The following is a 27,276-nucleotide window of genomic DNA, read 5'->3' on the forward strand; positions in this document are numbered from 1 at the left end:
TAACAGCTCGAAAGTCGCTCGAGATCAAACTGAAATGATCATTGGATTCAATCAAAACACAAGATTACATGTTCTTATGAGCAACCCACCACTGAGGTGGGCTACCGAGCAAATTCGTTCAAAACGTCATTTGCTCTTGAGTAGGTCGTGCATCGAAGCTAGCGGGTTCGTCTGAACGGAGAGGACCACAAAAACAACCTCGCCGTGGATCTCCTCTTCGTCGGAGTCTTTGTTCCATAATGGTGCGAATATTTGTCGCATTCCACTTTGTCATTGAGCTCGCGCCACTCTAGGTCGAGGTAATAATGGAACGCAAATTCAGGAAGCCTGCAACTTATACTTGATCTACTTGCGAGCCAGCGACATGGGGTGATGAAAGTCCTTGGGAGTGGTTTTGATTTTTTTTACTTTCGAAGTAGGGTAGATGTCTTCTGTTGACCGATACCTGTAGTGTTGTATGTGGCGCTATCTAGACGGACACTGAATGTCGATTTGACGCGACTTGTTGATGAGTATGATGTAGGGGAACCAGTGGCCTAATGTTCAAACCTAAGGGTCCTGGAGTAATTGCTGAGTTGGCAGTGATATCATTGGTACGATTACTAGTCCAGCAATTGCTTTTCTATAAACCGCGACATCGACGGGCGCGGGTACGGTGTCAACCCTTGGTGTTATCCGTGCGGTATCCTAGATATTACTGGAGCAGCTTCGAAGTGAATGCTTTCGCAGTGTTAAATGACTGCTCTTCTGATATGTCATTCCACCTAATCTACCATGGTTGTAAGGCGGTCAGAAAAAAAGTCACTAAAAGACCTTCGATAGCTGAAAATCTGAGCACTGCCGGTGAGGTCGGACACACAGCACTTGATGATTGATGTAAATGCGCACAAATGGCAAATTTACAGCTGGGTAGCGGCAATATTGATTCACTCACCGTCGCACTGTGGCAGACTGGCAATCGCCGGGCCAAGGGCACGCCCAGCATTCACATTGGGATATCCATTCTTTCGCACTATATGCCAATACAAGCCACTGAACTGCTTGAGGTCCAATCATATATTCGGGGGAATCGAATCTAGATCTGGCCTGACTTGTACTGACAGCTGTGCGCAGTGCGCAGCTTCCAGTGGCAGATCATGTGATGTTGTTTAGGGCTGGTCCTTTGTGATTTATTCTTCCCTTGTATGACGTTACAAGGCCAGCTTGAGCCCATCATCATCGTGTAGTCTAGGGGAGACTGGTCTGGCTTCCAGCCTTATTGCTACCACGAACAAGATAAAGGTTTGGATATCGGGAATGGTTGTAACGTCAAACCCTTCTCTCCACAGGACTGCTCAGCTAGATGCGGCGGACAAAGTGCGTACTATACATCACTCTGAGTCAGAAATGAGAGGTGCACTGTCTCGTAGCATCTTTCCATGGGATCCGTATACCTGTTGCGGCCCAGCCCTTTCCTCACAAGCGAATAAACTGCCACATCTTCTGTCCCAATAAGAGGCTTGAACATTGATGGCTTTCCGGAGTCCACGTACGCTGGCCAGCAACGATCTGCTGATCCAATAACGACCTAGACGCATGCATGGTACCAATAGTAACATGGTAGCTGGCTCCCATGCTTCCTTTGATCGACACGATGGCCTGTGTCCCCCTGTGGATCCTCACACTGACGTCTTCCCTGAATAAGTGGCTTGCGGCAGCAAGTGCCATGATGTCAGTATCAATTACATGACTAGATGCCATTTTTGTTTGTGGTGGTTGAGATCCTAGTCGGTGGACTTAAACTGTCCAGAAGCTGAGCTCTCCGGTGAATAGCGTTCAGATCTTGTGTCACACAGCCACTGACCACATCCGCATGCGTCCATCCTGTGCTTATAATATATAAGGTGAGTTCCGCCTTTTGGCCTCTCATCATATTCCTCAGATCAAATTACAACAGCAGGAAAAAATGGCCATCTCCTGGAACAGCTCTAAGCGTCCCAGACGCGACGAAGTTACCAAGTGGCACGATAGCACCAACGTTGTTCTCGACTATTGTCAGGCCTACCTGAAGTATGGCAGCGCTACTGATGATGTTCAACGCTCTTCGTAAGTTGCATCCGGTTGATAACTAATGGTCTCCTTGACTATCCCGCCGTTTAGTCTCAGAGACATGAACGACGCACTTTTGGTCAACACTCACCTTACCTATGACGAGCGACTGGCCGAGGCACAGACATGCAATTATCAAGCTCAGTACCTTAGCACAAAATTGCAAATAGTACGTCGTAGCTATACCTAGTGGTTAGCATGGCTTAATTACCTTTGGATATTACAGCTATTTAAGCGAGAGAACGGCTCGGATTATTACGCGTGGGCTCGAAGATATGCCGTCTTGCATGGTGTGAATGGCCATCTCGTGGAATTTTAGGAGACTGATCAGACTTCTTCTGTCTAGAGAAAGGGTATGGAGCAAGAACAGCTGCAGCCGATGAAGCGGCTTCAACCGATCCTCATCTTGTCACTATCGATCCCCGGACCTTTGTAGTATCACGAACGCCCTCTTTTCGGTGACAGGACGTTGCACTCCGCTTGGATCCTTGGTTGCTTGGACGATAAATATCCCGGTGTCTCGTTACTCCAGTACTCTGTATCGGCGGATGTGCCGGAACATATGTTGAATACGTTATTTGTTATAATATAACATGTACTACTGCCAATGTGAAGAATACTCGTCTCATTTATATACGTAAGCTGTCAGTGCACCCATTTAGCGCCCAGAAGTATTAGAGAGCCGAGCCCAACCCGACGTCGTTTTTGTCTTCAACCTTCATCCATACTAATCGTAACACGTTTCACAACGGCGAAACAACAAGCCCCCCGACGTGGTTATGGGATCCCGCCTGTTTATGCGCTACCATAGAAACACCACATACATACTAGTATTGTTCAACAGAACAAGGACAACAGTGCGGCGCAAACGGCAGGTGCTTCGACTGTCTAGGTATGCATCAATCTCTATGGTGCCTAGCTAGAAGGACGGTCCGTACAAGAGTTACCAAACCCACTTTTGTGGGCATAATTCCCTGCTACGCTGTGTCCCTTAGCACCTGATTGTTTCGCTTCTGGAGCTATTTCTGCTGAGAAAGATATAAGGTGCGCGCTCAACCGGTCAATCTCCAGCCAACTCAACAACCCTTTCTTCCCTCAAGCTAATCACCTGTCATGTCAATCACGATTTTTCAGAAGTTTGTGTACCATGGAGCTTCCGTGGAGTATACTTCCGATTGCCCAATGGGCACCCGGGAAATGGTCCAGACCTGGTATCAACAAACCAGTGAGGTACTACGACAATGTACCGCACTGATGTGTTACGGCAACGAGGGCGATATAGCACAACTTAGCCGGTAAGAGTTGTGTGGTCTTCTCTAGCTAATGCACAGCTATCTCACTCAGACGTCCACAGCATACAAGCAATGAGGACTGTCATGTATCAGCTTCTTGATAAGAGAACGAGAGAAAGTCTCTCAAGGGCGGTATCTCTGGGCGATATTTGTCTTAACCTGTCGTTCGACTTGTACAATCAACTGCTGGAGGTGAGTCTAATGTTTTACTCTTGGACTGTCATGCTCATCTTTACCGTATAGAGAGAGTCATGTGGTCACACTGGAAGACCTAGACGGAGCTCAGGTTGCCTCACTATAAATGGGTCTTACACGCACATATAGCCAAAGAGGCACGAAGCCTTGCGAGATGCCTGGCCGCTTACCCTAGGTAAGGAGCCCCTGATGGCCTCTGATATCTTGCTGAGCTATATCATCGCAGCGCGTTTCAGGTTTAACAGCTACATTCTGTAGCGGCGAGCTGCGTCAGCTATGCCAAACCCGATGTCACTACATTACGCACTACAGTTGCGTCAAGTTGTCCTTGTAAACTGTTCGAGCAGTACATACTACATGAGTTTTTGCCAATTCTTGGCATCTGTTCATACATAGTGTATTGTGTAGTGTGGTAGAAGTATTTAGAAGTAGACCAGAGCGTTACCCCTCGCCTATCTTGTATACAGGGGATCCCAGCTGGCTAGCGATAGACATCAATTAACAAATCACTGTTATATATGAGATGGCAGCTCGAATATCTTATCACGGTTGGATCTAATAAAGGTGTAATTTACCTGGAGACGACTGCCACAACAGGGAACAAGCCATATAGACCCAAAGATTAATTAGGATGGTACCAGTTATTTGGATATTAGTTAGGATGACGAAACACTGGGTGGTGACTTAGATCATGACCGGGCATGATGCAATGCACGGCCATCCATATTGCAATTTGCATGCAGCTGTCGTCAGCTGTCGTCTGACTCGTCTCATTCAATAGGCTGTGGACACGAGTTTAATGTGAAATTCGCGATGATAAGAACCGAGAATAACGTTGCCCATCTTGAGGCTGCTCGAGCTGCTGGCACAACGAAGATCTGCGCCTGTGATCAACGGGAAGATCGTCTTTGTGTTTCTAAATGATAACTTCTTGAATGACCCTAGGATCTAAGGCTTCGTCGACTTGATCCCCGGCGTCGTTCCGTCAATAGTTCCAAAAATCCGATGTCGCACTTTACAGTGATTAATTGCAAAGACTCATCGGAAGATGAAAGCTGGTTCGAAGATTCATGCTGTAAGCAGCTGTATAATTAAAGAACATCTATTTCACCTCACTTAGCAAATTTCGAATATGGTGCAATCTGGTGCGATTCGTTGCAACTAATCGGATCAAGCGATCGTCAAAATTTCATACAGTGATAAGATGATTACATCTGCAGATGACAAGGATTCCGGTTCCAGCGTCAGGGGGGAGTGCTCTGGGATCGACCGTGAAAATTGAAATTGCGACAAAGCCATCCAGAGGAAGACAGACACTCTGAATTGAGATTCCCAGTTATGGAATAGAACCATGACAAGGCAAGTGGAATCCGGGATATCCGATGGTGCCTGCCAGTGCTAGCTGGAACTGGAAGATAGGAAGAACGAAACGAGCTTGGGAACCGCATGAAGTAACAAGTATCGCGAGAGTGCCAACTGCCAGTATGACATTGACAGATAGTACGCGGGACCGATTTCTAGGCAGATAGCCGCCTAGTGCGTGTTCGTGGATGACATCGTTAGCACATCTGGGGTCGACCAGCATCCAGCGGACACGAAACTCTCGTAGGCTGAGGTGGCTCATGGCTAACAAAGTACTAATATGTATTTTGATTTGTTTGTCCCTTGCCGAATCTCCAAGGAGATAACTCCCATATTTGGGGACCCTTGCGCTGGGCAGTCATGATGCCATCTGATGTGCCTGACGCTCTTCAGGGTTAGGCTCAATGCTGAAAACGTTTGAACAGCAGTGAACAGCATTTTTTTTCTGACATACTGACAGAGTGTGCACTAGTAGGGAGCCAATGATGTGGGGGTATATTAACTATCCGTTCTGTATAAACTCCGCTCTAAGAATCGTTACCAGCACTCCAGCTTGTCTCAGATTCCACCTAGGCACTTAGTGCTCATATCAATCCTTAGGATGCCTGACTTCTCAAACGCAGTCGTCAGTCCTGTGTCTGGCCTCTGGAAGAGGACGGTTACAGGCCAGGTGAGCGTTTCTTCTAGAACGTACCTCCTATGCACAACTGAAGGAAGTTTTAGGGCGGCTTGTTGTCAGGAGTAGATCCCGCATCATTCAGCACCTCAGATCCCCTTAGGCTATTGATAATACAAATAGGTAGGCATATTGTGTTCCAAGTCTACGACATCATTCTAAGCCAGCTGCAGGTATAATTATCATGATGGGGCAGCTGCTGTCACTTGGGTTGGGCAAGATCAAACAGCCGAAAGTCATTGCTGAAGTCCTTGGCGGAATTCTCCTCGGTTAGGTCATTTCTCATACCGTACTAACAGCTGCTCATTCAATCGTAGGTCCTACTGCCATGGGACGAATACCCGGTTTCACCGAGCACATCTTCCCCTCTCAATCCATCACATATCTCTCGCTCGTTGCCAACGTTGGCCTCTGCCTCTTTCTCTTCATAGTCGGTCTTGAAATCGACGGGAGTGCCCTTAAGCGTAATGTTCGCTCATCTTTGTTCATTGCACTCTCTGCCATGACCTTGTCCTTTGGTCTCGGTGCTTCCATCTCTGTGCCACTCTACCACACCTTCATTCCTTCCTCCGTCAAGTTTACGTACTTCATGGTTTTCATTGGCGTGTCATTCTCTATCACCGCTTTTCCCGTTCTTTGTCGTATCCTCACCGCACTGAAGCTCCTAGACACGACGGTCGGCGCCGTTGTCCTGTCAGCTGGCGTGTGCAATGATGTAGTTGGCTGGAGTCTGTTGGCACTAGCTGTGGCCCTCGTTAATGCGACCTCCGGGCTCACAGCTTTGTGGATCCTGCTAACATGCGTGGCATTCACAGCATTTCTCATGTGGCCGGTTAGAATCGCGCTGCTGCGGTTCGCTAGGTTCACCGGAAGTACGGAGAACGGACCCACCATGTTTTTCATGACAGTTACCATCTTGGTATTCTGGGCATGTTCGTTCTTCACGGACATTGTGGGCGTAAATGCTATATTTGGTAAGTGATGTTATGACATTTCGACGTTCAATTCTTATCTAGGATGTAGGGGCGTTCCTGGCAGGACTCATTGTTCCCCCGCGAAGGCGGTCTTGCCATCGCACTAACGGAGAAGCTCGAAGATATGGTGACGATCATATTTTTACCTCTGGTATGAGTATTGAATTTGTCGCGTTCGATAAGACTAATTAATTCGCAGTACTTCACAATCTCTGGGTTAAATACTAACCTTGGGTTGATTGACAACGGTCTGTCCTGCTAACTATGACTCACATGAATCATTTACGAATGCTTGCGGCAGGTATCACTTGGGGATTCACTGTCGCAATTATATGTCTGGACTTCGCTGGCAAATTCACTGCATGTACGATCACTGCACGGATTACTGGAATGGGTTGGCGAGAGTCAGGCACCGTCGGATCATTGATGAGTTGCAAAGGGTTGGTTATCTAATTTCCTCCGTCTTATCTGGCCACTGACATTTTTCTAGTCTTGTTGAATTGATCGTGCTCAACATTGGGCTCGCTGCCAACATTCTTACCCAAAGGGTGTTCTCGATGTTTGTCTTCGAAGCGTTGATCCTAACGTTCATGACTACACCCCTCGTCTCTATACTTTATCCTCCCGAACGCCGGGTTCGTGCGGCAGTTGGAGGTGTTTCACGGGCGTCAACTGGAGATCCGGACGAAGACAAAAGCGATCGTAAGTCTCCCCGTGACCGAGGATCAACCATGGCGCTCCCGCTTCACCGTCGTCCTCGACAAATTTGATCACATGGCCGGAATGTTGGTGGCCACTCAACTGGTGTGCCCGCCCTCTCTTGAATCGCCTTTGGTCGCCACTCCCCGATCAACTGCGTCGATGAGGACATTTGATAAGATAAAAATGCCTGAGGTTAGCGTGGACACTCTCCGTTTGATTGAGCTGTCGGACCGTACCTCGGACGTCATGAAGTCCTCAGCGGTTGACACACTCATCCGCACTGACCCGCTACTGAGTGTGTTCCGCACCTTTGGGGAACTCAATGATATACCTGTTTCACTCTCGCTTTCAATTGTACCTTATGACGACATGCCGGGTACTGTGGCTGATCATGCCAGACGATTCGGATCTCAACTCCTCCTGTTGCCGTGGCTATCACCATCGTCCAACACAAATGAAGACTTGTCTGGCCCACATAGCCCGAAAATCGAACTGAATCCATTCGAAGCGTTTTTTGGTGGATCAAAACACACTGGCAAGTCCGCAGCCGTGATCCATTCGCAGTTCGTGCGCAGAGTATTTGCAGAGAGCAAGACAGATGTTGCGCTGTTCATCGATCCGGCCGGTACCGGCACTGGGAGTGCACGGCACATATTTTGCCCATTTTTCGGCGGTCCAGATGATCGGCTTGCACTCGAGTTCGTAGTGCAGCTTTGTGCTAATCCCAGAATTAGTGCGACGGTCGTGAGGATGTCAAAAAGTAGCGCCGAGAGTGCTGCGGTTGAAAGGCCGTCGCTCGCACATCTAGAGGAGAAAGCAAGTTTAGATATGCCGAGTCTAGGATACCAAATGCCTGTCCCTGCGGTACGTTATGTTGTTTCTCTTTCTCGCCTGTTTTCTGATGCATACTTCGTAGAATGTTGTTTATCCAGACACATTTTACGGCCAGGCCAACACTGAAATGCATTTCCAATCCGAGACAGCCAATAGCGTCCTGTGGGCGCGATACGCTAACTCTCAACTCTCGGATGACATGCCCTCCTCACTGAGCGCCGCCCTTTCCCGGATCAAATTCTCCGAGCATTCGTCGCCTTTACCGCTACATTCTGCCATCCAGCTTGCGTCTGTGCACAAGCCTGTTTTGGTGGTTGTTGGGCGCTCACGGCGCCTTGCGGGGGAGGATCACACATCGGAGCTACAGCAGATCCTTGAGGAGCGGGGCAGCGTGGGGCAAGATGTTATTAAGAAGACTATTGGCGATCCTGCAACTGCGTTTGTTGCCTCGGGGTGTGCAACTGCTGTCGTGGTGCTCCAGGCTTCGAATGTATGTTGACTGAACTGAGGGGAGGTATCTGAAATGATTGATTATTATCGTGCTGTAAATAAAATTGTACTATGTGTATGTCTACTGTTTACTGTCTTTGATTTAATCACGATTACCTTGCGAAGCAAGGTCATGTTCATATGTTGGTAAATATGTGCCAACGTAAGCAATAGTCCGTGTGAAGAAAAATAATTTGCCAAATCACGTGATTTTACGGCACTCATTCAACGCCCAGCAACCCTAAATTCTACCATCTGGCAACATATTCCAGCAGTTTGCCAGCAGTGGACTGGAACTCGTCAATGAAAGTGGCGAGCTCCTGGCCAAACTCGTTATAGTAAATCGTGTATCTGCCTACTTCCTGAAATGTGGACCTGCAGGAAATCATATTGCCAATGGCATGAGCCCTCTAGAAAAAGCCAAATATCAATTCCATATCTCTCGACCCGCCCATCCTGATCTTGCAACGGACTACCAAGCAATCACCACCCTGGAGACGTTGCAAGACCAAGTCGCCACCACAGAATGATGTATGAGTATAATCGTCGATGACGTCACAGGGAGAATGGTACGTTCTGTAAGGAACATATTCACCTCAAGGGTACGTGCATACGTTTATCAACATACATGACAACTTAAAACAGAAAGGATAACGCCGTACCTGACTCCCCTCATGGACAAGCTGTCGAAGTGGCTTCGCAGATGGACTACGAAACGGCAAACTGGCCCATTCCATACAATTTCCAAGCAACACCCTTCCCTGTCTTCCATGAAGGCAACCTTACTCAACCCATCCACACCAATACTGCTCTCAATGGTTCCATCGTGGAGATTGAGTTCACCGTGCGTCATTGGAAAATCCAAGATCATGATACTTTCCAAGCGACCGCGGAAAACGTAACCATTCTGAGGCTCGGTGCGGTCCATCACAATACTAACTACAAACACCCGCCATCAGAGAACCGATGAACAAATGAGAAGGTTACTTAAAGCAATATATAGTAGAGCATCACACTGGTCTTTGTAGTCGTTGGAGTATGGCACGTCAACGACGACAAAGACCGGCCGGAAAATTCCCCGAGAGACTGACGCGAGTGGTCCGAAAGCCTAAAATGAGGTGCAGTGCCTTCTACTGCACTCATGATTGTACTTGTATCTCGAAGCGTGTCGTATTTCCTATTTTTCTGGCGTGTTTTCTAGGACTGTAGTGGTATTCGACAGCGTTGTGGGCCGTATTCCAGAATAAAATCGGGGATGAGAAAAATTGGTTGAAGCGCGAGAGTCGCCGGAGCAAGGTAAATAGTCGGCAATGCCGGCCCCTACTAGCAGTAGTAGCCTAGTACCACCGTATCAACACTGAGTTCACAGTTGCGCTGGCGGAGCGTTGGTTCACCTCCGTGGTTCACTTTGCCCTCAGCGGAGTGTGAATTGCACTCAATCCAAGATGATGACATCGACGAAAGGTCTTTTGGCATTAACCCTCCTCAACTCTCAGGCCTCTAAAGCTGTATGGTTCTTTAACAACTATACAATCACACATTTGCATCGCTCATGATGATGGTATAAGTCTAGGGGTAATTATGGGACCCGAAAAGGAATTTTCGGTAACTGAGCTAATTAATCATCATATCCACATCGATATCAATCCGGGTAATCTTCAGCATCAAACATTTGCCTCAGGTATTATACCATGGCCATGCATTCCCAGATTCAGCACCAGAACGTCCATTACCATGACATTCTGCGGAGCAACGAATTTTGGAGTGCCTCAACGTTCAACATTCGCTCGTCCGCACACTGCCCACTGCCCACTCGCCACATCACTCCATGTGGCACGCGACTGAATCCACGCGTGCAATGGCCCAGAAAAATACTGCCCAGTCACTCGAAGATAACACGATGTCTATTTCATCTCTGTGGAGTCGGTCACATCTTAATGGAACGTCCGTTCCAAGCCAATGGTATTGTCATGGTGCTGTCCTTGGCTTTTTAATGTATTATCATCCGGGCCCTAACCGTTCATTATGCTCCAAGCTGCGAATCTTAGCAATGACCAAAAATGGTACGTCCCTTACTAGTAATAGTTGCACAGACGAGCGATACCTCCAGAACTCCGTGGATCAAACAAATGACATCATCTCGACTCTCGACCCCCCGCGAATTTAGTTCAGCTTTTTTTCTCCGCCTCAACACTCCCGACACCATGCCAAAACAGTACGCGGCGACTGTCCTCCAACATTTTCCGTCCTTATTTTTATTTTAATAGTTGTGCTAGCAGATGCCCGTGGCTTCGCACTGAAAATGGTAAGCTTTGTTAAACTTCCCTGACGCTGCACCCCATATTTGTCTTGACATACTCATTGTCAGCAGGAATCTGGTAGATTACTGGCGAGTCGAGTTAAGCTAGTCAGCTATTGGCAATTTGGCAGCCAATTGGAACGTGAGTTTGACTCTCGGATACGCGTGACTAAATGATCAGCCAATGGCTCAAACAGTGTCTTTCGAGTTTGTCTCGGTCTCTAATGTACGTGTCCGAGTGATTTTGATATTTTAACTTTGACTGGTTCGTTCATGACTCTGACAGCACTCAAACCTTCTAATTGTTCACACTTGCTAAGCCTCACAAGAGCATATTTAGCCAACAAAGTGAGAAGCTAGCCGACTGACATTTTGGACAGCAGTGTCAGGCGATATTACCCTCCCTCCAGTCATCAGACATAGTGTTATAGTAGAGCTGAAGAGGGTTGACAAAGGTATTATACCGCCTGGTTTAACTCGATATTAAAGAGGCTGTCGGAGAGTGCATGATGTTTTCTGATGCCACATTTGACATCGGAAGTGTAGCCTCGATATACATATATATAAGTATTGAGTAGCTAGATGCTACAATTCACTTCGCTCGGCAGTGGGTTTCCTGATCCGCGCCCACCTGCCTTTGAATAACTTGTCCATGGCTATCGATTGTAAGGGCTTTCAGTTTCTCTGCTCCACACAGCACTAGCGACGTAGTGCTCTACCAGGCCATGAAACACCATATGGCATTACAAGATGGGGAAATCATGCCTGATCCAAACAGCAGATGCAAAAATACGTAGTAACTACGGTCATGAGCGACCTCTATGATAGTGCGAACATGCTTTTGGAACGTGCCACTGCTCAAAAGCTCGAGAACTCGAGGTTGGTATCAACAATAGGTCGAACGTTCGTGCCACTTGAGACAACGTTTTTCATAACAAGGAGTAAAGTACATCACGCTATCCGTCGCACCACAGGATACTACGTTACTTGTTGGCGCTGATGCTAATCTCGCCTGCTTGTGGTTTGTAAGCACTGTGAATGGGGTGGGGGTGACGGATTCGAGTGCTAGCGCCGGGAACATGTCAAGAGCTCGAGAGTCCGGACTGAAGATAGGATTTCAAGGCGTCACATCAGACTAGATATCATGGGACATGAAGCGATATCAGTTGTGGCTGTCTTGAATCGTTGAAACACACCTTCACAAATTTCTGCCCTTCAGATAAGATGGCAAGGCAAGACCGCAGACCCTTCAAATACCACTCCATTTCCAGCCAGGGGATAATATGATCATTACAAAAAGCCTGGAATATATGATTGAACGTGTCATCCCATGGATTGGTGACGCGCGAGAGATGTACGGCCCAGTTGTGACAGGCGTACTTGAGGGCGTCGAAAGCTGATTGACTTCGTTCCTGTGCTTCGTTTGCGAATCTCTCAAAGGCATTCACAGCATGAATTATCTCCCTGTCTGGTAGAAGACTTTCTGGTAATGCAGGGGTGGAATGATCCTGGTGTCTTAATGCCAGGAACACCGGAAACAGCAAGAAATCTGGCAAGGTCTTGAACTGTTGGATTACCCGGAAAGCTGGCAATAAAGGCACATCGTTGATAACGATATACTCATTGATTGCTTCCGATGTCCTCACGAATTCTTCCATTGTCACCCAGACGGAGGCCGCAGGAGTGGACTGCCACGCTTGACCATGGGGAGTCTGCAGCCAGTCTTGCCCACACGGGGTCTGCAGCCAGTCTCGTCCTGCCTGGGTCTGCAACCAGTCTTCCCCACCCTGTGTATGCAGCCATTCTCGTCCTGTCTGAGTCCGCAACCAATCTTCCCCACCCTGTGTTTGTAGCCATTCTCGTCCTGTCTGGGTCTGCAGCCAGTCTCGTCCTCCCTGTGTCTGCAGCCATTCTTGTCCTGTCCGTGTCTGCAACCAGTCTTCCCCACCCTGTGTTTGCAGCCATTCTCGTCCTGCCCGGGTCTGCAGCCATTCTCGTCCTTCCTCGGTCTGCAGCCAGAATCGTCCTACATGGGTCTGCAGCCAGAATCCTCCATGGGTCTGCAGCCAGAATCGTCCTTCCTCGGTCTGCAGCCAGAATCGTCCTTCCTTGGTCTGCAGCCAGAATCGTCCTTCCTCCGCCTGCAGCCAGAATCGTCCTGCCCAGGTCTGCAGCCACTCCCGTCCTGCCCAGGTCTGCAGCCAGTCTCGTCTTCTATCGGTCTGCAGCCAGTCTGGTGCTTCCTCGGTCTGCAGCCACTCCTGTCCTGCCCGGGTCCGCAACCACTCCTGTCCTGCCCGAGTCTGCAGCCACTCCCGTCCTGCCTGGGTCTCCGGCCACTCTCGTCCTCCCAGGGTCTGCAGCCAGTCTCGTCCTGCCTGTGTCTGCAACCACTCTCGTCCTCCCTCGAGGATCTGCACACAGTCTTTCCCATCCTGTGTCTGCAACCAGTCTCGTCCTCCCCAGGTCTGCAGCCAGGTTCGTCCAGCCTGGGTTTGCAGGCAGAATGGTTCGTCCAGGGTCTGCAGCCACTCTCGTCCTCCCTCGAGGGTCTGCAGCCAGTCTGCCCCACCCTGTGTCTGCAGCCAGTTTCGTCCTCCCTGCGTCTGCAGCCAGTCTCGTCCTCCCTGTATCAGCAGCCAATCTCGTCCTTCCGGAGCCTGCAGCCACTCTTCCACACCCAGTGTCTGCAGCCAGTTTTGTCCTTCGTGGGTTTGCAGCCAGAATCGTCCTCCCTGGGTCTGCAGCCAGAATCGTCCTCCCTGGGTCTGCAGCCAGTCTTGTCCGTCCTGGGTCTGCAGCCAGTCTCGTCTCCCGGGCTCTGCAGCTAGAATCGTCCTGCCTGGGTCTGCCGCCACTCTCGTCCTGCCCAGGTCTGCAACCAATCCCGTCCTCCCCGATTCTGTAGCCAGCGTCGTCCTCCCAGTGTCTGCAACCAGTCTCGTCCTCCCTGAGTCAGCAACCAAGTACACCCGTCCACGGTCCCCAGCCAAGATTGTAAATCTGAAGTGCGATCTCCTCGAAGCCACAGCATACAGACGACAGCTGACAGGTGGCTCTGGTTGCCGAACAAGAAACGCTAATGAGTCTTCAACCTATAGGGGTCCTCAGGTTGCATAGCATTGCTTTGTTCTTCAGTTCTGAGAGCGCATCCAAAAAGGCCGTGCTTTCTGGAATATTTTTCATCATCAAGCGAAAAGAGGATTCAGCGAGTTGGGAGTGGGGTGATGGCATATTGTGTCCGCTACTTGAGGGAGGCTGCAGTTCGAGGAGTCGGAAACGTAATCGCGAATGGACGAGTGATAGAGATTCACGGGAGAGTACTGTCTGTAGGGATATCCATGACAGACCGTAGCTGTATCAGCTTTTCTGCACGTCCCGGCCTAAACCAGGGCCAAGAAGTAGTAACGAGATTTGAGATGGGAAGAGGGTCTGCGAGGGCGGCGACAATGGACAAGTGCATGTAAGCCGCTTAGGGTCGGCACATGTGGAGAGGATACAGTCGTATAACTTGTATACCTCTGTTCCTGGTAGCAGTTTGCTCGTCAGGTCCAGCATCAGCTGTAACCGATCACGGGGATCATTATCTTCATCGTCGATAATAAACTTCATCATTGTAGATGCCACGATAAAACGTCTACCTGCTCGGCTCGCCAGCTTCGCAAGGTCGTTCATCGATAGCTGCGGGAAATTGAGATGGCGACTTTTCAGCTCTTCGAAGGAATGCTGCAGGAAAGTACAGATGTCATTGTCAACGTCTGCGCCGTCCAACGAAATGATGCCACCCTCCCCAGAAGTTCTCACGGGTATCTCGCGCACCAATGGGCACACCTTGTCGTTCTGAAAGATTTTGCTAATATGCAGTTCTGAGCGACTTGTGAGTAGAATGTGGGTCACGGTAGATCAGGCTCACGAAGAGCACGTGCAAGGGAAAGGATGAGATCGGTAAGCTCGGGTTCCGATGTGCATTCATCAAGGGCGTCGACAACAAACGACAAAGGCGGACACCCTTGCAATCTGAGTCGAAGTTTCCGGAGAGGTTTGAGAAAGAGAGCCTCCATCTGGTCGCGGAGAGGCGTGTCTGGGTCTAGTAGAGCGGGATTGTCGCGGATAATTCTGCTCACATCCTTCCGGATGTTTGGAAAATTGGTGGCAAGCTGGTAGACAAGGGTTGCAAAAAAATATCCAGTTGTGCAGCGTTTGGTGTGCTTGCGCGAGAAAAAGAATGTTTCCGCTAGCCGCTTTTCGACGTTTGTCTCTCTGGTCACTTGTAGATCTCTCATCTTGTCAGCTACTGTAAACGCAACGGCAGACTTTCCGACGCCAGCAGTGCCATGCAGCCAAATAAGGCGATTCTTCTCTGGGTCGTCCAGGAATCCGTGGATGTATTCGAGGAAATCCACCCGGGTCCCTTCCAAACATTTCGGGTGGGGCTGACGTTCACGGGAGTTATATTGAGCACCCTTGACAACAACCTCGGACAGCTTCGCCCAAATTCCTTCAAGAACTGTCAAAGAGGTCAGAGAACTTGCAAGAGATAAGAGATGGAAGTACTGACACTGATCGTCACTCATTTACGAGGCTTTGATATGTGAGATGCAATGAACCAACTGAAAGTACTAGCTGGGTTCGAGGGTATGGTATGAAATGACCTGGGTGATAATTATCTTGAGGGACGACGTACGATGATTTGAATAGAAGCTTGTAAGTTGTGACAAGACTTGGGTCGCGGAACGATCAAGCTGTCGATTGATGGAGAGTGGTGATGATGATGGGATGGACGGATGGATGTTTTAATCTATTCTGCTATGGAAAGCTCGCGGGATGGTTGTGGAATGCAGTTGAAGGACGAGTAAGTGCTCGCCGTCCAGTGCTTGCAGGAGGACACGAGGCTGCTGTGCGGCCATACAATTACCGTGCACAGCCAGACAGAACCACGTCAGTGGTGCTCGGTGATGGACTAGAAATCGAGAGAGATATGCGCCATTAATATTGTGTGATCCCCTAGATTTCTACAGATTATAATTGAGACTATGCGTTACAAAACATGGTGCTAACCGTTCTCAAGCGCACTCATCAGACCTCGAGCTCCATCCGCGCATTTCATACAAACCGTTTGTCATGGATAGTGAATCGAAGACAGTTTTCTTTGCGACCCGCACACGCAACTACACTTAATGGATGTCAAGGTTTGACGCTAGTGCAAACTGTGCTCGACCTCCGGGCTAACTTGAATCCCAGAGTCGCTCACGGTCGGTCAATTGTACCCAACGCTGTCGAGAGTGAGAACACGAAGAGACACTGTCTATTTGCAGAGACGATGCTGATATAGTATTTCCTGAGTTGCTACTGCAAACACAATACATTGTCGTAGAGCCAACCGAAGGGTAGTCCTTGACATTATAAAATTAGTGGAGTGCTGGCGGAGTGTTGGTTCACCTCCGTGGTTCAGTTTACCCGGTCGGAGTTTGAATTGTACTCAATCCTGATCATTATCATCAGTATCGACGAAAGGTCGTTCGGCCTTGAGCTTGACCGGTCTGACCCTCGAGCCTCTAAAGTTGTATCGCTCTTTAGCAACCATACGATGACATACGGGACCCGGCGTCTGTCAAATTCCAGGAGTTTCGGTAACTGACTCAGTTTCCTCATATTCACATCGACTCGGATATCGATCCGGGTAATCTTCAGCATCAAACATTTGCCTCAGGTATTATATACCATACACAGCTCTATCATTCCCAGATTCAATATTCAGCACCAGAACATCCCTTGCATTTATTACCATGACATCCTGTGGAGCAACGAGCCTCGACGTTCAACATTCGCTCGTCCGCACACTGCCCACTCGCCACATCACTCCATGTGGCAGGCGACTGAATCCACGCTTGCATTGGCCCAGCTGGTCACTAAAATCCTGCCCAGTCACTCGAAGATGACACAATGTCTATTTCATTTCAATGGAACGTTTGTTCCAAGCCAATGGTATCGTCACGGTGTTGTCCTTGGCTCTTTAATGTATTATCATCTGGATCCTAACCATTCATTATGCTCCAAGCTACGAATACCAGCACTGACCAAATTTCAAAGATGGTACATCCCTTACTAGTAATAGTTGCACAAACGAGCGATACCTTCAGAACTCCGTGGATCAAACAAGTGACATCATCCCGTGCGATGTTGACGTTGGAGCGGTAGCTCCAGCCAATGAGTGATGAGCGATGAACTCGATGAATGATGATTATGCTCTACTACTGTTGTGTCCTGAATCGACCCTCTGTGCTGACTAAGCTACCCAAACCCTCGCAAACACCTGCCTCTGCGACCCCTTGTACTGGGGGGTGCCCTACCCCAACGTGTACGAATCATCTCGACTCTCGACCCCCCGCGATTTTAGTTCAGCTTTTTTCTCCGCCTCAACACTCCCGACACCATGCCCAGACAGCAGTGTTTGAAGCGCCAATGGTGCGCCAGGCATGCTGGCGGGTATATCCGGCGGCTAGCCAGTGGCAGCCGCCACCGCCATGATCATGGCTATGGCTAGTTGCCAAATATATCCAATTTTCGCATCTACTACAATATCACTCCCTATAATGAATTGTACATCGAGATCGTAGCTCAGATAGTTTATGTACACGTGGTTTGATTCTAATATGATAAGTGAGCTGATGTTCCAAGATTATGACTGAAATCCTCTTGTACTACCTGTTCAAATGCCTCCAATGAGGCATCATGCTGATGAAGGGCGAGAATGGTGGTGGAAATTGTTTGATATCCACCCCTCATATGCTCAGAAGGCCCAAGACTCATATGCAAATATCAAAGAACGTCGTCCAAAGGTGATGTGCAAGCCATGCCGGACTGCGTGGATAATTGATGAGCAGCAACATGATCGAGAAGCGATTCAACAGGGGCAGATTCACGAACTTCGAACACAAGACCAGATCATAGCATCAAGTATGTTCTTATCTCATTATTCTGAATTTTCAGCTTATATCAGTGACAGTGTGGGCACATGAAAAGAGGGGACATGGACCTTGTCCATGGCTTCAAGGACAACAGGAAACCATGTGCACTCACCTAAAAAATTGCCCGAGACAGCCAGATGATGTGCATGAACAGGTGTATGGAGTGTGTGTCGCACGAAACTGGATCAGAGGTGCCAGTCGCGTCAACACCATCAACCTAAATAGTCCCCTACAGCAAACTATCAGTCTCCCGCAGCAGCCGCGAGACCCTTACTTCCCTCCCCCATCGACCAGTGGATCAGGGATAATCCTATGATCCCTGGTACTAATGGGCAAGCCCCGACACCAACCTATTTGCAAGCCTTCGCACCACAATACCCTCAATCATCATCTTTCAGCTACTCGTGATCTGATACTCCACTATCTACCTTATCATCAGCATCTGGCTCGCCATTTCCACTGTCATTTCCACATAGCACATCTGGCAGCCCCGCATCACTCCTGCTAGATCCACCTATTCCTGCTGGTAGTAGTAGAAAACGAGTGCGAACGGCATCCCAGGCATATAATGGGGCACCGAGCCTTCCCGCGAAAGCTCAACAATGGTCAAATATTACACAACAGCGCTTCGAGACCCACCTTGCAAATATCACAGCTTCATGCGGCTTTCCTTCTAACTGGGTAGAAAATCAAGCAGTTTGTGATTTTCTCAATGAGATGTTACCTTCTGCATCACATGTTTCGAGCTACCAACTATCTCATCGGATTATACCACGCGAGGTAGAAAAACATCGGAATGCAGCCATGAATAGGAGTCAAGACCAGTATGCTACATTGCAAACTAATGGCTGGACTGGAGTAAATTTCCGTCATTTGATTGCATTTATGATAACAACTTCGAAACGAGAAGTGCGTGCCTCAAAATATGTGTTTGATAATATTCTCAGAAGTGTCTGGCAGGTGCATACTGTTCGTGCAACGGATGTCTCTTCGGATTGGAAAACAGCTGACCATCTCAAAATTCTCATCCTTGATGTGGTCAAGGAGGTCGAGGGTAAATGGAAGGCCACAATAGTAGCGATCACATCAGATGCTTCGGGCGAATCCAGAGCAGCAAGGAAAAGAATTGTCGCTGAATTTCTGTAGTTTGTTGCCCCTGATTGCTTTGCCCATCAAGTGAGAATATTATACCGTATCATGTTCTCGAAATCTCAGTTCAATCTTCCAGATAAATTTAGTTGTCGGTGATTACTACAAGGTTCCATCAACATCACAGTTCCTACAGTACACGAAGAAGGCCACTGATCTCATTGCTTGGCTTTGGAGCAAGACAATGGTTCTGGCCATGCTCAGGGATGTCCAGAAGGCTCTCAATATTGCAAACCCATCTCGGACACAACGGGTTCTTGGTGTAATCCGTGCAGTGCTGACACGATGGACAGCACACTATTTAGCATTCAGGCGTCTGCTCGATTTGAGGACTACGCTGGAGATCCTTGTGAAGCAAGAAAGGGACCGTGATACTGGTGATGCAAAAATAGTCACAGGTGATGCTGCATCCCGCCGAAAAGCAAAGCAAATGTTAGAATTGATTGAAGAACCATTGATGTGGCATATTTTGGCCAAGTACTTGTCCCATTCAATTTGCATTGTCTCATATTGACACAATGTCCATTTTCCCGTCAGAATGATCACTCATATTGGGCCACTTGCTATGGCCGTAAATTTTGCTCAGGCTGCACATTGCCAATTAGACGAAGTCCTGATTATCCTGGGATATCTGATGTCCAGATATCTCAACTTATCAACCACAGCAACTTCTACTGACGACAAAATCGGGATTCGTGCAATCATCGACTCACTTGAAAAGCACTGGAGCAAGAGTGATCAAACAGTTTTCATTGCCGCCATCATTCTCAACCCCCTCTATAAGGCCAAGCTGTTTGCGCAGATTCGACAATTCACCATGGCTAGCATCACCTCCTTGTTGCTCAAACTTTGGCAACGATTTCATTCCTCGCCACCCCCAGAATCACTTTGTCAAGAAATCCTTGACTATCTGCAGGATCGTGGCAATTATGAGGGGTTTTCTGAGTGGGCTGTAGGTGAACAGAATGCTGCTGAAGCGCAGGTAATTTCATTTTTTATTCATTTGATTTATATAATAAGATCTATTATGCAGCGTGAACGGCCAGATCCCCTGCGAATGTATGAAGGCATTCGTTTTCAGAACCAGTCACTATCACCACTGCAGATGATCGCACAGCGCATTTTCTCTATCTGCGCAAACTCTGCATCTTGCGAACGGCTATTCAGCCTTTTTGGTATGATTCTGTCACGAATTCCAAATACAAATCATTATTCTTTCTTGAACACTTGTGAAACTCACAAAGACATTCGTGAGACACCCGTTAAGCGCCTGTTACAAGCGCCTGTCATTAGCGCCCAGTCAGCGTCTGTACCTATAACTTTCACAAACCTTAACCCGAACACATCCTTTACATATCCGAACTTCTCTATTCCATTAGCGCCCACTACCTTTATCTCTGACATTCCTGATTTTGACTTTCTTTCACAAATGATCAAGTCACGTGACTCTAGAACCTTCGAGAACCCTTGCACAGCTGTTACACATTTCATGACATCATAGGTGTAGTTATATTTAGATCATCGTACGATTCTCTTTTCTATTTAATGATTGGTTAGTTAGTTCAGATTCAGATTCAGTCTCCGCTTCAATATATGTATATAGGTAGCTCATTGTAGTCAGTAGTTCTTTAGTTCAAACCTCTTTTGTATTAGCTCATTGCTAGCAATCCTAAGACGTACCTGCTGTCCTCCTTTCTCTTGTTGTGATAACCTTGTTTGAGTCCTAGTCTCTGCCCCTACGTTAATTCATTATAAGGGTTGTGACAGATTCTTACCAAGTTACGGTCGCGCCTTGGGCTTGAAAAAATGCTCGATCTTGCTGAGCTTAGGTTACATTTACGAGACGAATACATGCGCAGGGGAAGCATGAAAGATCGCCTTCGTCGTCCCAGGCATATCATTCCCGACCCATTCCCCCATCAGAACCAGGACATATCAACTTCTATGACTGATGACTCGGAAATCGAACCCAAAACCACGTCCGATATGAGTGAATTTGATTCTGTCGTCGATGAAAACTCGTTAGCTTCCATTGCCGAAGCCCTCAGTCACCAATCGGCGTTGGACGATGTCGAAGATCCAACAGACACATTCACATCTCAGTTCGAACAAATCACACTACAACAACTATTCAATTTCTCGGATGATACCTGGACAAAATTGACAGAGAGGATAGGCATGAGATCCCTTGATGATGAGCTGGAGTTTTATGAGCTTGTTGAAATGGATGCAGAAGGTGAAGAGCATGAGCAAAGTTTCGATGATATGATGTGTAGTACAGTTTGATTCGCTTAGATCCGATCAGCCAATCACAGCGCGGGATCCATCTACCACGTGGTGAGAAAAAGCCATAGCCATGTTCATGGCGGCGCCAACCGCCATGTCTTCTTTCCTGGCCAGCCAATGGCCTGCCACTGGAACTTCAAACACTGAGTTAGGCCAATCAGCTATTGGCAATTTGGCAGCCAATGGGAACGTGAGTTTGACTCTCGGATACGTGTGACCAGGTGATCAGCCAATGACTCAAATGTCTTTCGAGTTTGTCTCGGCCTCTCATGCATCATCAGGAAAACCCTCCCCCAGGAAATTACTTTAAACTATGATAATTCTCGGTAATCCTCTTGAATTATCTCAAATTATGGGCTTTAGAATGATTAGTTAGTTTAGAAAGACTTTTTTACTCCCTTGTATATAAAGGATAATTATCATGAATTCAAAGGCAATATCGAGAAATTCAGAGAATATATTTCGAACGTAGCATAGCGAATCGCGCACATTAGATGGTATTACGAGCAAAAAAGACTAATATTTGATCAAAGGATATACATAACACAGCCAACTTGGAGGACTAGGCAAATTAAGGTGTGATACACGAATCTGGGATGTTTACAGGTATAGATCAGCATGAATACAGGACCTAATCATCTGCCATTCCATCCAGGTCGAGTAGCCCCAGTGCATCTCGATGCTCATTAACGAAATGATTGTTCCCCTTCCGTTTCAAGGTCCTTCGAGTAGCAGAGTCAGTATCCGAGTTGAAATGGCACCATGAATACCTGTAAAACTTACTGTACAGCTTCGTAAATATCAGCCATCATGCAATGAAACTTTCCCGGTGCATCCCACTTCAAGTCCTCGAGGAACTTGACATGAAACACATACGTCTCGCTGAATTGATTCCCTGTAAAGTTAAACTTCCCTGGTGAGCCGAGTGTCTTCCAGAAAAGGGCTGCATAGACCTGTAAAACGAATCAATATAGCACAGAGATTGGTAGAAAGGATGGTACCTGCTGTTGCCACAAGTGCGAGTAACGGAATGGGGCATTCAGGACGATTGCCCTTGTTGTTCGCCAGTTTGGCAAAGCGCTTGACGAACTTGATGCCGATAGACTTCGGACCGCTAAAGACTGCCTCGTATATGAGAAAGATCAGCAGGTCACCCTGGTAGGGTTTTTTGCCTATGGGTGAAGCATCGTCGTTCAACTGTTGATGAAGAATGTTAGTCAGAGGCTAGCAGCGAAGACCGAAGGACAAATTTACTTACATCAAACTTCAATGCATAGATATACGCATGCTGCTCCATCAATTTCTTTGCCTTGACCACATTATTGCTGAGCCGAAAGTAAGTATCAATGTTGGTGCACGCGGCGACTTTAAGGTCACGGCGCAGTAACGGAATGCGAGGCTCCACCTCAAGTAATGAAAGATAGTTAAAACATAAGAAAAATTGAGACACGCAAAGGACTTACTAAACTAGCGAGGTGAGCCGCATACTGCGCATCGGTTCGAAGACGTTCTTTGATGGCGTGTACTCCACGATTCGCAGCCACTGTTAGTAGAGACTGCAGTGCAACTTGGTTTTTGTCGACTAGCTCAGGATAAGCATCGACAAAGATGATGTAACCTTTGGCATCAATAATCGCATCCCGCACTACTCGCCGAGTCTCGTTATTTTGATCAAGTAATTTGACATGTCCCTTCTCCGTTCGAACGAGAGCAGCAACGGTCTGAGCCGATCGAGTCAGTGCAGAGTTGGGTTCCGGAGCACCTTCGACGTCGCTAGAGTAAGGCTCAGAGGACTCGCCACAAGCAGTAGTGGTTCCGTCAGTGGACTCAGCATTGTCGAAATCGCGCCAGGTTGGAATCTAAAGATTGTGTCAGTTCAATACATAGTATACACCGTGACTCACCTCTGCAGCTTGTTTGGCATCATGGGCAGACTGGGTTTTGCCACGGGATTTAACCTGCGTTGACTTCAAGTTGACTTTAACGTTGCCGACAAGCGAAGGGACCTTGAGACACGCCGTCACCGTGACTGTGGTGAGTACTACAGCTTATATTGAAGTAAACAACTTTCACTCACCTCGTCAGAGAGCATCATGGCGGTTGACTCCAGATCCCCAGGCTCACCCTCACTCTCCTCACGGTCAGCGTCAGAATCGCTACCATTTTCCTCCTCCTGATCTTCGTCAGACTCGAATAACGCAGAGACGTCACGCATGGCGTATGTGCGACAGAGTTTGCGAGGACGACCATAAATGGCTGTCACGTGTACACGGTCATGTGAGTAAGTTACATCATCATCATGACTAACCTTGAGGCCTCTGAGGCTTATCACGTTCCAAGTCCGCAAGGCTGCCATCAGATTCTTCGCCATCCTCCTCCTCGTCTTCTGTAACACTGGCGCTGGTATGTTTGCGCTCTATCATGGGCCACTAAGGTTAGTACCAATGTTTATGTTTCATTTGTGACTCACTCAGTCTCGCAGGTACTAAACCTTTGTTGCTACGAGCAAGGCTGGCAGTGGTTGGCGCGGGATCTACTTTCAAGTTTGTGCGCGGCACATTAACTGATTCGAGGTGAGTAGTTGGCTTATATGGCATCAAACAAAGATCACCGATGCTGATCTTTTTCTCTTTGACTTGTTTAGGCTTCGCAATGGCAGCTGATGGTGGGTCTGGAGACGCCTCAAGTTGACGAGCGACTTTCCTTGCCGACTTAGTAGGCATCCATACTCAAGTTGGAGGTGAGTATCAATTTTTCGGTCAAGACTCGCATGCTTACCTGCATTTTCCATAGCCTTTTTCTTTGCATTTCGCGGCTCTATGGACACCCAGTGAGTCTACTACGCTGATGGTGAGTTGTTGGCGTGGACTCGTCACTCACCACGAGACTGAGGAGGTGCAGGACATTGTATATAGATTGAAAGGTGCGACAACAAGCTAACGAAGAACGTTGGAAGGAAAAAGAGTCGAGCCTCAGACTCGGAGGGCTCCGTGAAATTTGAGTGCGTGGCCCCAGTTTCAAGGGGCGTCGCCCAGGGAGGCAGTTGAAATGGTGAGCTCATTCCATGCGCCCAGGTTCATATAAGCTGACACTCGTTACCTCAGGTGTTCATTTGTAACTTTGTTTTGAAATTTTCAAAGGACGGCCAGGATTGTCTGGCGCTTATCAGTGCTGGAATCAACAACCACATCACGGCCAACCAGCACTGGAATCAACAACCGCGTCACGGCCATCCAGCACTGGAATCAACAACCGCATCATGGCCGACCAGCACTGGAATCAACAACCGCGTCACGGCCATCCAGCACTGGAATCAACAACCGCGTCATGGCCGACCAGCGCTGGAATCAACAACCGTGTCATGGCTGACCAGCGCTGGAATCAACAACCGCGTCACGGCCGACCAGCTGGTTGTACAGGCCCTGGATTACCTGAACCCCCCTTGATTAGGTTAGTGGGATGTCCTCATGGTGCTGTCGTTACGGTCTCACTCCCCAGAAGTTTTCGCTCCCTGGAAATTTTAGCATCGCGCACTCAAGGTATATCGTCTTACAAGGTGTATTGTTCATTGGAGGACTGATCCACCTCCTCTACTCTAGTTCTACTCACACTCAAGGCCCTTATCTCCAAGATCGCAGCAACATAGCTATGTCCACTCAATGCCCTGCTTGTTCCCGTGACGATTTCACGGTAACTGGTCTCAGTCAACATCTGGCCAAGAGCCACAACCCACATTGTCGAGCACTGTACCATCAGTCGCGCTCCCAAGTACATACCAGGGACCAACGAGATGAGCCTGACGAGCCGACTGCAGAAGACGAGCCTGGGTACGAGGTTGACGAGTTTGGGTATGAGATTGACGAGCCTGGGTACGAGGTTGACGAGCCTGGGTACGAGGCTGAGGCTGGGGGCGAGGCTGAGGCTGGGGACGAGGATGATGATGAGGGGTGGAATTTTGAACCTGAATGGGAGCCTCCCGTTGAAGATCGAGTCGAGGACGCGACCATGGATGCCATCGAGGATTTGGCCGATGAAGATGAAGCTGGCTGGGAAGATCAACGCCGTGCTCACCAGGATATTCAAGCACGTGTGCAAGGGCAGCGTGGTTGCGTGGTGGTGCCCTACCCAGATCTGCGTGCTGGTCAGCAAATAACACGCGGTTGTGCTGCAAACGCAGAATACGAGGCGCATCTGGCCAATGAGGAGGAGAATGTGTATCACCCTTTTGCATCCAAGATGGAATGGGAGGTCGCCAGATGGGCCAAGCTTCGTGGTCTGAGTTCGACGGCATTGTCAGATTTGCTTGCAATCGAGGGGGTGAGTTGGATACTATTTGTTCCGAAAGTCGTTGTACTAACTAATGATTTTGATTCTCAGATCAGTGAACGCTTATCACTCTCGTTCAAGAATGCGAATGAGCTGAACGCTATTGTCGACCATGGGCTTCCGACTGGCCGTCCTAAGTTCAAACGCGAGCAGATCGTGGTCGCTGGAGAAGCGTTTGACATCTATTATCGCGACGTCATCGAATGTGTCAAGTCGTTGTATGGTGATCCGGACTTCGCCAAATATCTAGCATTTGCGCCTGAGCGGCATTATTCTGATGAAGACGAGACGATTCATCTCTTTCATGATATGCACACCGGCAAATGGTGGTGGGATACACAGGTACGAATGACATTATGTCTGTATGAGATATGATACTTACAATACTTTAGAAAAAACTCGACAAGGATAATCCAGGCGGCACCATCATTCCCATCATTATCTCGTCCGACAAAACACAAGTCACATTGTTCCGCAACAAGTCCGTCTATCCTGTGTATCTCACCATTGGCAACATCCCGAAGGAAATACGACGCAAGCCTTCGCATGGGGCACATATACTTCTAGCTTATTTACCTTGTACACGCCTTCAGCATATCACCAACAAAGCTTCACGCCGCCGGACTTTGGCAAACCTTTATCACGCATGCTTGCGTCGTGTTCTCGCTCCGCTGAAGTCCATAGGAGTAGATGGACTTCGTATGGCTAGTGGGGATGGTGCCCTCCGCCGTTGCCACCCATTATTTGCCAGCTTTGTGGGTGACTACCCAGAACAGCTTCTTGTGACTGGGATCAAGTTCGGAGAGTGCCCAAAATGCGACGTGGACGCGGACGACACGGGTAGCAACACGGCTCCTTTTCATCTACGGAATCTAACCAAGGTGCTAGATGCCCTCGCTGCCCTTGACGAAGGGAATCTATCATTTGTACGTGCTTGCGCGGCAGCAGGCATCAAGCCCATTGTCCATCCTTTCTGGGAAGATCTCCCATTCACCAACATATTCCGTGCAATCACACCAGACGTGTTACATCAATTATATCAAGGCTTGATAAAGCATCTCTTAGGTTGGTTATCAGCCGCGTGCGGAGGAGCCGAAATTGACGCTCGGTGTCGCCGTCTTCCTCCCAATCACCATATACATTTGTTCAGCAAGGGTATCACCTGCTTGTCGCGTATAAGCGGAACTGAACACGCTCAAATCTGCCGTTTTCTCCTTGGCATCGTCATCGGCATCCGTTTGCCCAATAATCTAAATGCGGGCCGTCTTCTACGAGCAGTGCAAGGCCTACTGGACTTCCTCTATCTTGCTCAATATCCATGTCATAGCTTGGAGTCACTACAGCTCCTGGATGACGCACTCGACCTTTTCCACAAGAATAAGGATATCTTCATTGACCTCGGTATCCGTTCTAATTTAATTTACCTAAACTGCATGCCGCTCGCCACTATTCTGCCATGATTATGATGTTTGGTACAACGGACAACTATAACACTGAGTATACCGAACGACTTCACATCGATTTCGCGAAGGACGCTTACCGTGCTACAAATCACAAAGATGAATTTGTGCAGATGACGCGGTGGCTCGAGCGCAAGGAGAAGATTATGCGCCATGACAAGTATATCAACTGGCGA

The 27,276-nt window shown here is 48.3% G+C and overlaps 7 protein-coding genes across 7 annotated transcripts; 6 read left to right on the forward strand and 1 right to left on the reverse strand.

Annotated features, from left to right (window-relative positions):
* Positions 1-1,945: 1,945 nt before the first annotated feature.
* On the forward strand, positions 1,946-2,550 carry DFJ58DRAFT_732035 (uncharacterized protein; the record flags this gene model as incomplete). Its single annotated transcript, XM_041386125.1, has 4 exons — positions 1,946-2,085; positions 2,140-2,257; positions 2,315-2,378; positions 2,435-2,550. 4 exons carry the CDS (start codon positions 1,946-1,948, stop codon positions 2,548-2,550), a joined length of 438 nt encoding a protein of 145 aa, XP_041239948.1.
* A 2,988-nt stretch (positions 2,551-5,538) lies between these two features.
* DFJ58DRAFT_855257 (Sodium/hydrogen exchanger family-domain-containing protein) lies at positions 5,539-8,754 on the forward strand (the record flags this gene model as incomplete). Its single annotated transcript, XM_041393891.1, has 10 exons — positions 5,539-5,607; positions 5,661-5,736; positions 5,787-5,882; positions 5,931-6,587; positions 6,674-6,738; positions 6,787-6,835; positions 6,889-7,027; positions 7,078-7,222; positions 7,311-8,153; positions 8,206-8,754. 10 exons carry the CDS (start codon positions 5,539-5,541, stop codon positions 8,620-8,622), a joined length of 2,556 nt encoding a protein of 851 aa, XP_041239949.1. The 3' UTR covers positions 8,623-8,754.
* A 9,728-nt stretch (positions 8,755-18,482) lies between these two features.
* DFJ58DRAFT_665878 (uncharacterized protein) lies at positions 18,483-19,025 on the forward strand (the record flags this gene model as incomplete). The annotated part of the gene is made up of 2 exons (XM_041382532.1): positions 18,483-18,788; positions 18,840-19,025. Coding segments are annotated over 2 exons (492 nt in total), but the record flags the coding sequence as incomplete, so codon positions are not given.
* Positions 19,026-19,104: 79 nt separating this feature from the next.
* On the forward strand, positions 19,105-19,542 carry DFJ58DRAFT_665875 (uncharacterized protein; the record flags this gene model as incomplete). Its single annotated transcript, XM_041382531.1, has 1 exon — positions 19,105-19,542. A coding segment is annotated over one exon (438 nt), but the record flags the coding sequence as incomplete, so codon positions are not given.
* A 33-nt stretch (positions 19,543-19,575) lies between these two features.
* On the forward strand, positions 19,576-20,915 carry DFJ58DRAFT_630943 (uncharacterized protein; the record flags this gene model as incomplete). Its single annotated transcript, XM_041381203.1, has 4 exons — positions 19,576-20,010; positions 20,062-20,213; position 20,333; positions 20,796-20,915. Coding segments are annotated over 4 exons (708 nt in total), but the record flags the coding sequence as incomplete, so codon positions are not given.
* A 947-nt stretch (positions 20,916-21,862) lies between these two features.
* On the reverse strand, positions 21,863-22,863 carry DFJ58DRAFT_806271 (uncharacterized protein; the record flags this gene model as incomplete). The annotated part of the gene is made up of 5 exons (XM_041391165.1): positions 22,778-22,863; positions 22,573-22,719; positions 22,318-22,511; positions 22,098-22,268; positions 21,863-22,036 (listed from the first exon to the last, which is right to left on the reverse strand). Coding segments are annotated over exons 2-5 (491 nt in total), but the record flags the coding sequence as incomplete, so codon positions are not given.
* A 1,710-nt stretch (positions 22,864-24,573) lies between these two features.
* DFJ58DRAFT_732042 (uncharacterized protein) lies at positions 24,574-27,100 on the forward strand (the record flags this gene model as incomplete). Its single annotated transcript, XM_041386126.1, has 5 exons — positions 24,574-24,764; positions 24,816-24,853; positions 24,931-25,631; positions 25,692-25,982; positions 26,033-27,100. The coding sequence occupies 5 exons, from the start codon at positions 24,574-24,576 to the stop codon at positions 27,098-27,100; spliced, it is 2,289 nt and encodes a 762-aa protein (XP_041239954.1).
* Positions 27,101-27,276: the final 176 nt, after the last annotated feature.

The sequence above is a fragment of the Suillus subalutaceus genome (assembly GCF_016647625.1).
Source record: "Suillus subalutaceus strain FC151 chromosome Unknown DFJ58scaffold_116, whole genome shotgun sequence".
Classification (NCBI taxonomy): Eukaryota; Fungi; Basidiomycota; class Agaricomycetes; order Boletales; family Suillaceae; genus Suillus; species Suillus subalutaceus.